The following is a 15,019-nucleotide window of genomic DNA, read 5'->3' on the forward strand; positions in this document are numbered from 1 at the left end:
GGTGATTCTTCTGACCGGAGTGATTTCTCTGTCCAAGCCCATTCCTCTGCTCTGCATATATTACTCCTCATCACATAATTTATAAGTGTCTTATTTTTTGTTAATGAAGTTAGTATCAGGTGTTTGTTTCATATGATTGATGTAATAAAGTTTTTATACGTTGTACAATAAAATAGAAGCATTCATAATAATATTAATCTAACGATATATTTGAAAAAACCTACGACTATCTGACAATTATTTATTTGTTGACTTTCAAGATCGATCCAAACAATGACATTATTAAGACAAAACTAGAGATCAATCAAGACGAATAAAAAATTTACTAGGTATGAAATAATTCTTGGTAAGCATTATTCCTTTTGTGGAAGCATGTTAAATTTATTTTGCAAGGTGCTTCAACTCTCAAGAAATATTATGAGAAAATTAATAATTTATATTATATTCAAAAGATAAGATTTCAATTTAAAATTAATAAAATTAAAGGTTTATTTGTAAATTATATATTTTTTATTTTATTTTTATTTATCTTCTTATTTTTTTGTTTCTAAAATTATAAAAATTGATTAATTGTAAAAATATTTAATATGCATATCAAATTAATTATATTTTATGTAAATATTTGATTTGAAATATAACATTTTTATTTATTTAAAAATAAAATTAAAAAAAAAAGAATTCTCTCATCTCCATATTTTTTTTGAATAAATCTATTTTTTATTTTTATTTTTTCACATTTTAACTTTTTTGCTTTTTCATAATATCAGTTCTTATTATTGTGATTTTTATTTTTATTTTTTCTGGAGTAATATTCAATTTAAAATTATATTTTTATTTCATATTTATAAATATGATAATTGAGCTGATATTAATTTTATTTATATAAAATATAAAAACGTTAGTGATAATAAATGAAAAAAAAGAAAAGAAAAAAAATACTCCCTTCGTCCACGAAAAAGAGTCCTGTTTCCCCTCTTTTTTTTGTCCACAAAAAAGAGTCATGTTTCACTTTTTGTACAATTATACCCTTCATGGGCTTCAATATTTACTTTACTTTGCCATTAATACATCTACCTCAATAACTAAAAATAATTCACTTAATTCCTTAATTAACACTAATTCTAATTAAAACCCACGCACACTCACACAACACACACATAGATGCAGCGGTGCCCCCTTCCTCCCCCTCCTTCCTCACCGACATAGCCGGCTCTCCGGGAACCACCACCGGTGCACCTCCCTTCTCTCACCTCTCGCCTCACGCCCTCTCTCTCTTCTCAAACTCTCACGCACCCTTCAACTCAGACGTCGCACTGCCTTCATCTACTGCCGGCGAAGGTGACAGCAGCGAGGGCTGCGACCGTCGCGGTTCCCTCTCCGGCGAAGACGCGCCTGAGCGCCGCTCCCCTGGCTTCATCTCTCTCACTCACCACTCAGCCTTAAATCCCCAAAATCTAGAATCTATCCTAAATCCCCTAGCTTCATCTCTATCTCTCTCTCTCTCCACCGCTCCCCTGAGCGCCACGACCGGAAGGCCACCGCCGCAGAGCCCAGTCACTTCTCCGTTCACGGCCGGACAGCCGCCGCTGACCGCCTCTCTCTGCGTCGCCCTTCATCCCTCGCTCTCTCTATTTCTCAGGTAACCGCCTCTAAAGCCTAAACCTTCTTCTTCTTCTTCTTCGTTTGTGCTTTCAACCACTGATCTCGCTGCCTTGCTCATTCTTCCTATTCACGTTAAGGCGTCGTTGCCTCCCTCAAAGCAAGCCTCCCTCAAATCGCCACCTCCCGCCTTCCCTAAATCACCGCCTCCCTCTGAATCGAAAATCCCAAATCGCCGCCTCCCCCAAATTGTCGCCTCCCTCAAATCGCCGGCTCCCAGTGAGAACGAAACCCCTAGGCGTCGCGTCCCTCAAATTTACGGCTTCTTTTTCAAGGTTAGGAGCCACATGCACTGCGCGGCTCGCCTCTCTTTTTGGTCGAATATTTGATTGAATTTGTTGCTGTAATTTCTTAAATTTGTTGTGGAATCGATTTGTTGTTAGGAATTTCTTAAATTTGTTGGTGGAATTGATTTGTTGCTGAAATTTGTTGTTAGGAATTTTCTAAATTTGTTAGTGGAATCGATTTGTTGATTTTGTTTGAATTTGTTGCTGAAATTCATTTGTTGTTGGATTTGAATTTGTTGTTGAAATTGTTTGCTCAATATTGCTTGAAATTGTTTACCCATTAATAAAGGATTAATCAATTAAAATTATAATTAACACTACCCCTATAAATTTTCTTCTTTCTCCACTTACACCTACTTTAACAACTTTCTTAAAACCCGTGCCGAGTCCCAAATGAGACTCTTTTTCGTGGACGGAGGGAGTACTTTTTTGCAACGCGTAGAACAAATCAACAATGTCGTTGAAGACGCGACGGCCAAAATCAAACGTTGACAGCAAATTCCAGGGAAAAAAAATATTTATTGACAAAACATAAAAAATCCTAGGAAAAAATATATACATATATTGCCAAAAATAAATCAAATAATCCTTGGCTTTCAACGCCGTTATACAATTCGCTCAACCGTCTCTAACTGGGGCGGGCGCCTCCTCTTCATTTTCAAATTTCCTCCCACGAGAAACCCAAATCTTCTCGTTTCGATTTTATCTCATCTCAAAAACTAAGAATCTTCACACACACTTTTGAAGATCTGGAGCGAAACACAGTTAAGAAAAACTTGAATTTTTGAAATAAGGAAGTGCAACTTGTGGTAGCCTTGTTTCAAAGGTACTATCATTTAATTTATCATTAGGCTTCAGTTAAACTAAAACTATCTGTAATTAATCGTTTTCGCATTGTCGTTTTCTCGAGCTCTGTGGCTCCCTTTGCAATTATTTGTTTGCCATTTTGGGTTTATTTTTCTGATTCCTTCAACTCTTTATCTTTTGCGGGCAGATTTCTCCGAACCGGATTGATTTGCTCTGAGCCCAAATGGGTTTGAGAAATTTGTTTGGGAACATGTTTCAGGTTTGTAACTTTTTTTCTTCAGTTTTTTTTTTTTGCTTTTGTGAGAAGAAATAATTTGATTTTGACTTTAGTTTTTAAGAGCTGTGTTGGTTTCGATTTAAAATGGCTTAGATCAGTGATATGCAATTTTGTTACTTTCTGTTTCGGTTATATTTCATTATGTATAAATCCTTTAAGATCTCTACATCTTATACTGGCTGATATATCTAGTTAGTGGGAATTTGTGAAAAAAGTGTTTTTTTAAAGGAGAAAAAGTTGAACTGCTTTACCAACCTGCCTTGATTGTAATAATTATCATCAAGTTGTTTGAACGTTTGTTACTAGAAAATACAGATTCAATACAGTTATTTAAATGTGTTTTCTTGAATTGCAAGAAAAGAAGGGGTCAAGCATTTAAATACTGGCTGCAATTTGAGTTGGAATATCAAGAGATCACTTCTTAGTGTTTTTAGTAGGAAAAGCTGTTGCTGTATGTGTATGAGATTTTGCTTGAATTGATCTTGACTGGATTGGCAACAGGAGTTTAAACTCATATTTTGCCGTGTGACTAACAGGCTAGAGACAATGAGATTGAGCTGGGAGGCCGGTATACGATTAAGTCTCATGGCAGACAGCTTGCGGGAAGTCATAAGCACGACTGGCTGATACTTATACTGCTTGTGGTGATAGAGATAGTCTTGAATATCATTCACCCGTTTTACCGTTTTGTTGGGGAAGGCATGATGACGGATCTCAGATATCCTATGAAAGAAAACACCGTGCCAGTGTGGTCAGTTCCGGTAAGTTAAAATTTTCTCAATTGACTAAGACATCTATATCACTCTCTGTGATCATTGAAGAAAAGTTAAGAGTTACCTATATTATCAAGCTGCAGTATGTGTGTGTTGGTCTTTTAATATATAAATTCACGCTTGCTTTCCACATTTATGGTTTTACATTGAAGGGTTACTGTTGCTGAAGTATTACTGAGTATGTAAATTTTTATGTCTATTAGATGTATGCAGTTTTGCTGCCTATTGCTGTTTTCGTTTTTTACTATCTTCGGAGGGGAGATGTGCACGATCTGCACCATAGTGTGCTAGGTAATATGATTTCTACTTTTCCCCGTTCCTCTTTAGACTGTTGGATTGGTGAAGTTATATACAATTGGTCGATACTGGAGTTGGCTACAATATGCTCTTGATTGAACTGCAGGCCTCTTGTTTGCTGTGCTCATAACTGGAGTCCTCACGGATGCAATAAAAGATGCAGTTGGTCGTCCGCGTCCTGACTTCTTTTGGCGCTGCTTTCCTGATGGACGAGATGTATGTACACTCTAATCCCTATATGAAGTGTTTTGATGTCGCTGTTTTCCTTATTTATATGTAAGGCAACTAATGAGAATTGGGAATTGTCCGCGGTCTCTTCAAAAGCCAATGATCCTTGCTATCCTATTTTCTTAGATTATTGTACATTTCTTGTCGATAGGCATATGATCAGTGGGGTAACGTGGTATGTCATGGTAAAGATAGCGACATAAAAGAAGGGCACAAGAGTTTTCCAAGTGGGCATACTTCATGTGAGTCGATTTCTTGGTTATATATGTTGATGAATAGCATTGAGTAGTTACCTTGTTTTCTTTTGAGTTTCGTATCCAATTTTGAGCTGGCTGATGATGTGACGATAGGTTTTATGATATTCTGCAGGGTCCTTTGCAGGTCTCACTTTCCTATCACTATACTTGGCAGGAAAAATTAAGTGCTTCGATAGCAAGGGGCACGTGGCAAAATTATGCCTTATTATTCTTCCCCTTCTCGCTGCATGTCTTGTTGGTATATCCCGTGTGGATGACTACTGGCATCACTGGCAAGACGTGTTTGCTGGGGGTCTCTTAGGTTCGTCTCGTTTGGACATTACAAGAAAGCACTAATTTGTTTACAACTTATATTGAACGATGCTAACATATGCGCACCTTTCCAGGTCTCGTAGTTGCTACCTTTTGCTACCTGCAGTTCTTCCCACCTCCGTATCACTCAGAAGGTAGATTCAGCGTTTGCATCTATTCCGCCCTTCTACTTGTTTGCGTTTATACTGCACTTTACCATCGGGGAATATTATTTCAACATTGTTAAATCGCAAAACCTTAGCCATTATGATGATATGCTCATTGATCTGTGTTTAGGAAATAAGACACCACAGCCATTATGATGATGATATGCTCATTGATCTGTGTTTAGGAAATAAGACACTACATTATCTCATTATCAAAGAAATTCCCATAATAAATCACCTATTTGCTGCTGAGTTATTCTGTTTAGAACTCCAAAAGTTACCTATTTTCGCGTTCCAACATGTTTGTTCTAGCTGATGGCCGTGCAACCTCATCCATTATCGCATTATTCTTAGTTTGTGATTGCCAAAAGAATGATTTGTTCTATTTTATGATGTTAGGATGGGGTCCTTATGCATATTTCCGAGCACTGGAGGAATCACGTTCCACAGCCCAGCCAACGGGTGGCGGGATCATCATGCAACGGACTGCATCAAACGGTAATGTCGCTCATCAAAATTCGGATTCCAGTTTTGATGCAATGGAGTCTGGAAGAAGGTAGGCTATGGAGAAAATTTTTCCCCCTCAGATCCTGTGAATTACTTAGGTAGTAAATTATGTTATATAATTTTTACCTATTTTGAGTATGTTACAATTTTTACCTTTTATTCACTGAGGATGTATATTATTGTGACAATTCTTGTCACTTCAACACATCTGGAAATTGAGATACTATTAGTGTGATTTTGCTACGTACATTGCTGCTTTGTGTTGATATATATAGTCCTTTTATTCTTGTATTACTACAACATTAATTAGAACATTTTCTTTTATTTGAATGGTTTATCAATTCTTCTAATTTCGTGTTGCGACATCCGAGACACAGCAAGTGATATTCAAGTACATGATCTCTTTTAACATGGAAAGAGGATTAGCAGTGTATGTGTGCTGATCTAGTGATACAGCCGGTAACACTTGAGATCCAATGTCTTAAGTTCGAGTATCCCGTAACACGATCTTCAAAATTATTTGTTCATTTATCAAAGAAAAGAGGGTCAATGTGCTTTTGTGATGGATTGTATCAATCGTATTTTCATTATTTGTCTACTATATATTAATAATTCACAACACGTATGTTTCAACAAAAAATCAACCTAATTTTTTGTGGAAGTGGTTTTCTGTATAGACATACGCGTTGTGTGGGCCACTTATATATAATTTAATCGAATACTTATAAGTATAATACACTTCCTATTATACATACAAGTGTCCTATTAAAATATGTGAATGGTATGTACCGTAGAAATATCTACGCATGACAAAGGAAGGCGCGACAATACAACGAGGATTCAAAGAAGAAAAAGGAAACTAAAGTGAAAATTCTTGAATATAGACTAGAAACAAATGAATATCTGATGTATGTTCATCTTCATAACTTGTAAAGTGCTCCAAATACCAAAAGCTTAAGCTTGCTACTGCTACTACTTAGCCACATAATTTGCTCATCATCTAACATTCCTTTAACCATTGTACAGGATTTATATTGTTTGAGAATTTAGGTAAAGAGACTAATTAAATGGAGAATTTAAATAAATAAAATGAAAAAAAGATATAGTGATAGCAAGTAGGATTAAAGAGTCAAAGACTGATGTGGTGCATTGCTCACGAATTATATTATTGTATGTAGAACAATTAGTCAATCTAGATTTAGTCATTATTCTAGAATAATCGTTATTAAGGAATCATTTAGTCAAATTGCATCCCCTCCTGCACGGATTCTTTAAAAATTAGCATGTACAACGAATCAGATTCTTTTAGGGTGCGATTCTCTCGGATTCTCGTCGGATTCGCACCCGATTTGCCACGTAGCGTATCTTTTAAAACAAATTATAAAAACAAACCGAATTCGCAAATTCCATAGGCGAAATTCACATATCTCGTGCACGAAAGTCCTACACAAGGTTATTTTGATAATTTAATTTTCAGTTATGACTTATATATTGGACTAATAATATTTGAATCGTTATATTGTTGCTCAATTAACTTATATAATTGAAAATGCTTAACTTTTGGATAAAATAAAATGTAAATTACATATAATTAATTTAAAAAAATTTAAATTATATATATTTTATAAGCATTATACATCATAAAATTTTAATAATTAGATGTATCCTTGTCGAATCGCACCCTATAATTTTTAAAAAACTCGTATCTCCGTACTCGTATCGTATCGCCCCCGCATTCGCACCTCCGTACCCATGCAACATAGATCCCCTCTCGTTGTGTTACTGAGGCTTTTAAAAAATTGTTGTGTTACTGAGGCTTTGATTTTCGTTTGAACAAGACAGAAACAACAAAATTACTTACGAAGCTTTAAATGTGGTAGGTGAAAAAGTGAATAAAAGATAATTTTTTTGCCATATAAAAAAAATTGCTCAAACTTCATGAGACAACTCGAAAAGAAAAGTTGCTCAAGCTTATTGAAACGGAGGGAGTATTTATAATCGAGATTCGAGAGATTCAAGTGTGTTTTTACTTCACATCTATACAAAATTATTTTTTTAAAATATCTTGAATTAGGCTCCAATAAGTCAATAACTAGTCATCAGAAAATACAAACGGACAAAATACAAACTGAATCTGCATCTTCACAATCTGCTATTTTCGACTATGGAAGCTCCGACGGCGGCGACCCACGCCGCTCCCTACCATCGGTTGCCGGACTCCGGCGTCTCCCGCCTCAATCAGCTGGGTTACAAGCAGGAGCTCCGCCGCTCCCTCTCGTACGTATTCTACACCCATTCTCCTCTTCCGCATCATTTCCGATCCATTCCCCCTAAAAAAGTTCATCGTGAAATTTTCAAATTAACAGCGCAATCTCCAACTTCTCGGTGACATTCTCGATAATCTCGGTCATCACGGGCATAACCACGCTGTACAGTCAAGGGCTGAGCTACGGCGGACCGGTGGCGATGGTTTACGGGTGGCCGATTGTGGGCGCGATGACGTTCACGGTGGGGCTATCCATGGCGGAGATCACCTCGGCCTACCCGACTTCCGGTGGGCTTTATTATTGGGCCGCTAAATTGTGTACGGATGATTGGGCCCCATTTGCATCTTGGCTCACTGGCTGGTTAGATTTCTTTCTCCCCCACTTTTTACATGCTTGTAGAAATTAATTTTCTGGAGAAAATTTTTAAATATCGTGGCAGATTTTTTTATTTTTTTTCGTGTATATATAGTTATTATCTTTGTTTTGTGGTGGATATGTTTACTGAGTCTTTGTCGGCTTAGAATTTATGGATGTCTTTTATTTTATGAGCAAATATTTTTGTTCCTTTTAAAAATTACTTAGTGTTGATTTTATATTTTTGTTTCTAAAAACGGCATCTAATTTGGTGGATAAAATAGATAAAATTAATAGGATATAGTAAAGTTTATGTTTAATTATTTGATTTTAGTATAGGATAATAACATTTATTATTCTATATAGATTTCCAAACGGACCATGTTTCCAAGATTGTCTTTTGATTCATTTTCGTTCAATTTGCAAACTCATGAAAGCGTACTAATAATAATAATAATGATAATAATAATAATAATACTTTTACATAATTACACGATCGTGTAATAATGTCATTAAATTATCACATGAATTTACAATTTCGTGTTATAATATACTTGTCCTATTACATGAAAAATCCGTGATAGTTGTATAAAATAGTAATATAGGCAATTATTTTCAAGTTTTTATCAAAATATAGTTAGAATTTTTTTTTATTAAAGAAAACAAGTTAGAATGATCCATTAACTTAATTATATTACTCTTTCCGTCCACGAAAAATATGATATTTTGTCATTTTTTGTGTCCATAAAAAATGACACTTTCTTTTTTAGAAAATGATCCCACATATTTTTAATTATCTTTTGCTCTTACAAATATTCATTATTTACAAAAATTAATTACTTTTAATTCAATCTCAATTATTTATTTCATATAATGGTGAGACTATTTTTATTTTATATAAAAATTATCAATCATTTTATTAAAATTATCATATTTTTTGTGGATGGAGAAGCATTATCTAATTTTTTGTTTCTTACGTTTTTTAAGTATTATTTTTGCTTATTCTAATTTGATAAAAAAGGAGTGATGGGAGCTCTCTCGATTGGCTAAAACAAGTCTCGGATTCTGTATTTAAGCACCTCTTACACGTGGCCACAGCATTCTCTCAGTTGTCAATTGTCACGCAATAATTTTTACTTGAAATTTTAAAATTGGTAATATCTCATCACAGCGACGTCCGATTTTGACCTATCTCAGTTAATTAATTAAATAACACAAAGATTAGTGGAGGATGAAGGCGTAAATAAAACGCATATACTAGTAATATTTATTCTCGAACTTAAGTCATTGATTAGTGAGGAAAATTACCGGCATTTAATTGAGAAGACTATTCATTTTATATTGCAATTTCTCAACGTTGCATCCCTTCACTTCTTGTGAATTGTGATGAAATTAGACATAAAAAATATTGTTTCCGTTCCAATTATATAGTCTTTTTTTATAAAAAAAATGTACTAAATATATAGATTGATTTTTATAAAAAATAATACTATCACTTTTTTTAATCATTTACTAAGGTACACTTATTTAACTGCACTTGCTCAATTAAAATGCATACTATGAAAATGAAGAATCTGTGTAACGATATTCATTGCGTTGACTAAGAATTTATTTGGCCATAGCCATTCAATTTATTGAAATATAGTAGCATCTATAATTCGGAGTCTGATATATGTAGGCTTTATGAATTCAGTTTTATTAGTAATTTTGGATTAAATGAATACAGTACAGATACAACTAGTACAAATTGAACTTCCCAATAATCAATATTGAATTTCTCAAAATAATAATAATAATAATAATAATAATCAATATTGAATATTGAGTTTAAATGCAAATTACACTTTGAAAAATATTTTAGTTAGACTACTCGACCGGTTTCACACATTAAATATTAGTAGCAGCTGTAAAAGGTACAAATATTAATTTTTTAGTTCACATTTGACTATTACACTTTTCCTTTCCATATTTAATTTATCAGTATTAGGCTCTGATTTTCGTTTGAATTACACCAAAACAACAAAATGGGCCGAGAGCTTGAGTTTGTTGTAATAGCTTATTAGGAGTAATATCTGATTTTTGAATTTTATAAGCTTTAAAGATTTTAACCAAACACTTATGAAATAATTTATAAAAATATTATGAAGAAAATATGAGTTCATCCAAGTGCTACCTTGGTTTCTCCTTGCATACCATACTTATGGTTCGCAATTAAAAATGATACCATTCGATCAATAATCATTATAAAAGAAATATGAATTCTTTTTCCACCATCACATGTTTACATGGTTTCTTCAAATTAGAGTTTGACAAGGCCGTCTACTCCTTTAATTTTCTTCAATTTTTTTTCCTTTCAATTTTCTATTTACAGAAATTGACTATTAAATTTTCCAGCATTTATTGTTCATTCTGACCTCTTGAATGAATAATGAAACCAGATACAGACGTGTAACGCCATGCATTATTGATATTTGATTGGCCCTTTCTCAATTGAATTTATTTCGGGGTATTGTGAATTATGTGGAAATCTTAATCTTAATGAAACCAGATAGATAAAGAAGTGTAACGGCATGCACTATTGATATTTGATTGGCCCTTTCTCAATTGAATGTATTTCAGGGTATTGTGAATTATGTGGAAATCTTAATTTATTAATAATTATTAGGTATAATTTAATGGTTACTCTTCCTATTTATTTTCTCATATATGCCTGCGTTGACAAACTTTGTGAACCACGCTGATCTCGATGTCACGTGACCTTATATTTGATGTTAATACATTCTATAAATTTGAATTTTGACCATGAAGCGCAGTCTGTTGATAAGACGCTTCCCCTCTAAACAAATTTGTAACAAATTTTTAAAAAAATATTTGATGTTAATAAATACCTCCTCCATCTACGAAATAAAACCCCAATTGAAAATGAACACGGATTTTATTTGTAGAAGTAATGTTAGTATATAAGAGTATATTATTAGTAAAAAAAAGTATAATTTATAGTTAAATATATGAGAAAATGTATAATGTGATGGTTCAAAAAATTAAATAAATTATTTTTTATGAAAAAAAAGAAGAAATATTTAGGACTTTTTTTTTCTAGACGGAGAGTGTATTTATCTTCCCCTCAATTTGAGGCATTGGGAATTACAAAATTACTCTCAGTCGAAATTGCTCAAATTTGTTCTATTAAAAATTTCAAATCACAATCGTGGCCAATATAAGTCAGGGCTCTAAATAGCATAGTTACAATATATTGACTTTAGTAAAACAGAATAAAAATAAAAGAGCTTATTATAGCAACAAGTTGAAAAAATAAAAATTCCCTCCACGAATTAGACAGTTTATTGGCATTTGCTGCGGCTTTGTTTGACCATACCTTCCTTGCTTCAGTTTGCACCAAACAAATCAAGATTCAAGAAATTCCAATACATAGAGTCTCGTAAAATTCAAATTCTTTATTTCTTTCTGAAACGACAAAGTCAGATTCTCATTCACTGTGATTTGCCAGATTGTAACTGCGCAAGATAGCTGTAAGTATCTTGAACAAAAAAGTCTTCCATTTCCGAATATTCAGCTCCTCCTCCTTGATTCATTGGATCGAATCTAAGCAGCTTTCTTCTCCCCTTTTCTCTCTCTCTCTCTCCCAAAAAAAAAAATGGTGTGGGAGAGAGGAAAGAATCAGCCGCCGCTTCCATCACATGTCCAAGAAAGGGCCGGTGATTCTGCTGATTCGGGCCATGCACGCCTACATGAGCTCGGCTACAAACAAGAACTCAAGCGCGACCTCTCGTAATTCCCCAAGATTCCATTTTTGTAATCCCCTTTTACTCCATTCTTGATCTTCACTCACTAATTTCATTTCCCCACATGTTGTTTTGGACTGCGGCAGAGTGTTGTCGAACTTCGCCTTCTCGTTTTCGATCATATCGGTGCTCACCGGAGTGACTACCCTGTACAACACCGGGCTGACCTACGGTGGGCCCGTTTCCTTGGTCTACGGATGGCTGATCGCCGGTTTCTTCACTTTGATCGTCGGATATTCAATGGCTGAGATTTGCTCTTCTTACCCCACTTCTGGCGGGCTTTACTATTGGAGCGCAAAGCTCGCCGGCCCGAGTTGGGCTCCCTTTGCCTCCTGGATTACCGGATGGTAAATTTCTTTTAAAAAAAAAGAAATTATAAAAGATATTACTCCTTGGCATTGTGATGATTGTTATTATGATGCTCTTTGATGATGTTTATATGGTTAGTGCAAGTAGTTTGAGTAGTGATTGAATTGAGCTTGAACTTGCAAATGTGGATGTTGGGATTTTGAGTTCAATGTAGCTAGTGATGATAAGGTGTTTCTGGTTTAATGAATAGTAGTTATGGAGAACTTAGTTCCCTTTTGCTTGTTTTCGTGATGGTGACTTCTTTGTAGGTTTCGTAATACAGAGTTGGTTCTTGAGCTTGTGTTATCCATACATTTGTGCAAATTTTGATATAAGTATGCCATACAACTGTGGTGTGGTTTCACTTTATCGTTGTTTCTTTTGTGTTGTTCCGTGTGAATGAATCAATCATCCAATGACATTGATGAAGTTTACATATCTTGGACTATCTTTTTGATGTATCAACATATTCATTGTAAAATATTATATTAAGATGCTCTGTTGTTTTTGTCCCTATGCAGGTTTAACATTGTTGGTCAGGTATTTTACACACTCTATTATGCATCTCAAAGTTTTTTCTGCAACATGTTGTGGCCTGTGGGTGATGCCTCAATATGTAATCCCTAATCGCTTCACAAACGATGTCTTCTGCAGTGGGCCGTTACAACAAGTATAGATTTTTCGCTAGCACAGCTGATACAGGTGATGATTCTCCTCGGCACAGGTGGGAAGAACGGAGGAGGATATGAGGCTTCTAAGTACGTTGTTATAGCTATCCACGGTGGGATTCTGCTCTTGCACGCCGCCCTCAACAGTCTCACCATCTCGTGGCTGTCCTTCTTCGGACAGATTGCTGCAGCTTGGAATGTTTTAGGTAACTAAAAGCTTCTTCTATGTTTTGCTAGTGCCAAATATGCAAATATCACAGACTTAACACTATGACTCTCTTTCTTGCTTTAAGGTGTCTTTGTTCTGATGATCCTCATCCCGTTGGTGGCAACGGAGACAGCCACCGCCAAGTTTGTATTCACCGACTTCAATACAGACAACGGGAAAGGAATCAACAATAAATTGTACATATTCGTGCTAGGGCTGCTCATGAGTCAGTATACCTTAACCGGCTACGATGCATCTGCTCATATGGTGAGTTCTGTTGTTAATCATATGGTATTGTTGCATTTTTCTGAGACAGTCTCACAATCTAAACAATGAGAGTTTTCTGCTTGAGACATTGTAGTATTCATCTCCTTACGTGTGTGCTTGAGACATTCTTTTCTGGCTTTGTAACATCTGCTTGGTCCAGACAGAGGAGACGAAGGATGCAGACAAGAACGGCCCGAAGGGGATCATAAGTGCAATCGGGATATCCATAATTGTCGGGTGGGGCTACATACTAGGCATCACGTTCGCAGTGACAAACATCCCGAGCCTTCTGAATCCAGACAACGACGCTGGTGGCTACGCCATTGCTGAGATATTCTACCAGTCTTTCAAGAACAGATACGGCAGTGGTGCTGGTGGGATCATCTGCCTCGGTGTGGTCTCCGTTGCCATATTCTTCTGCGGCATGAGCTCAATCACGAGCAACTCGAGGTAAAGCTTCTCAACCTACACTCTCAAATCACCTCCACTAGTAAAGTCTCAAAACAGCCCTCTCGTTCATCAGGATGGTGTATGCCTTCTCCAGAGACGGCGCCATGCCATTCTCCGAGTTCTGGCATAAGGTCAACGAGCACGAGGTCCCCCTCAACGCGGTCTGGCTCTCAGCGGTCATAGCCTTCTGCATGGCTCTAACGGTATAAAGAGTACCCTGCATCCGAATCAAGAAATTCTATGGCTCGAATCTTTAGTATTCTCTTTCTTTGTTATCTGCAGTCGCTAGGGAGCTTAGTGGCGTTTCAAGCGATGGTGTCCATAGCTACCATCGGGCTCTACATCGCGTATGCTCTGCCGATCTTCTTCAGAGTGACTCTGGCTCGGAAGTCTTTCAGGCCGGGGCCGTTCACCTTGGGGAGGTACGGGGTGGTGGTTGGGTGGACGGCGGTGCTCTGGGTGGCAACGATCTCCGTGCTCTTCTCGTTGCCGGTGGAGTATCCGATCACCAAGGAGACTCTCAACTACACTCCGGTGGCGGTTGGAGGGCTGCTGATTCTCACGGTGAGTTCTTGGATGGTAAGCGCTAGGCACTGGTTTAAAGGTCCGGTTACAAACATAGGCAGCAGCTGAAGTGGTGTGTGGTATTCTTTTATGATGAAAATTGAAATGTATATTGATGGAGAGGCAATCATGCCTTTGCATTTAGTATGTTGGTGTAGTAGTGTAGCCATGTTTATTCCACTCTTTGAATTCAATCATCTATATTTTTGGATTTACTAATTTTTCTGTACTTATTGGTTGCCAGCAAGATTATTAAAGTGTTAATAGGGGAATCTACCCACGTCAATAAAATGTCTTGCAAAACTACCCATTTTCAAAGTCAAAGACCGAAAAGCAAGTTTGATGGTGATGGGTTGCTTGTTTTTTTGTGTAAAAATTGATGATCATGGAAATTGTGTAAGAGTTGTGTAAGAAAACAGTTAAAATTGGTACAAAATGTGAGAAAATGTCAACTCACGTCACTTTCATGCATTATAAGATTAAATAGATTTGCAAATTTTGAATAAATTAGGGGACGTTTGTGTGTTACAAACATTAATA

At 35.9% G+C, this 15,019-nt stretch overlaps 2 protein-coding genes across 3 annotated transcripts; both read left to right on the plus strand.

The window, feature by feature from the left end:
* Positions 1-2,531: 2,531 nt before the first annotated feature.
* LOC131025102 (lipid phosphate phosphatase 2-like) lies at positions 2,532-5,900 on the plus strand. The gene is made up of 9 exons (XM_057954707.1): positions 2,532-2,772; positions 2,941-3,012; positions 3,567-3,791; positions 4,007-4,094; positions 4,207-4,316; positions 4,480-4,570; positions 4,698-4,886; positions 4,972-5,031; positions 5,443-5,900. Exons 2-9 carry the CDS (start codon positions 2,977-2,979, stop codon positions 5,601-5,603), a joined length of 960 nt encoding a protein of 319 aa, XP_057810690.1. The 5' UTR covers positions 2,532-2,772; positions 2,941-2,976; the 3' UTR covers positions 5,604-5,900.
* Positions 5,901-7,578: 1,678 nt separating this feature from the next.
* LOC131025103 (amino-acid permease BAT1 homolog) lies at positions 7,579-14,709 on the plus strand. 2 transcript variants are annotated; one of them, XM_057954708.1, is made up of 9 exons: positions 11,543-11,701; positions 11,783-11,960; positions 12,061-12,321; positions 12,844-12,862; positions 12,977-13,196; positions 13,284-13,465; positions 13,626-13,915; positions 13,989-14,118; positions 14,198-14,709. In XM_057954708.1, the coding sequence occupies exons 2-9, from the start codon at positions 11,827-11,829 to the stop codon at positions 14,546-14,548; spliced, it is 1,587 nt and encodes a 528-aa protein (XP_057810691.1). In that variant the 5' UTR covers positions 11,543-11,701; positions 11,783-11,826; the 3' UTR covers positions 14,549-14,709. The 2 variants fall into 2 exon arrangements, with proteins under 2 accessions (XP_057810692.1, XP_057810691.1); XM_057954709.1 differs by lacking the exons at positions 11,543-11,701; positions 11,783-11,960; positions 12,061-12,321 and adding exons at positions 7,579-7,827; positions 7,917-8,177.
* Positions 14,710-15,019: the final 310 nt, after the last annotated feature.

This window comes from Salvia miltiorrhiza, chromosome 5, assembly GCF_028751815.1.
Source record: "Salvia miltiorrhiza cultivar Shanhuang (shh) chromosome 5, IMPLAD_Smil_shh, whole genome shotgun sequence".
Classification (NCBI taxonomy): domain Eukaryota; kingdom Viridiplantae; phylum Streptophyta; class Magnoliopsida; order Lamiales; family Lamiaceae; genus Salvia; species Salvia miltiorrhiza.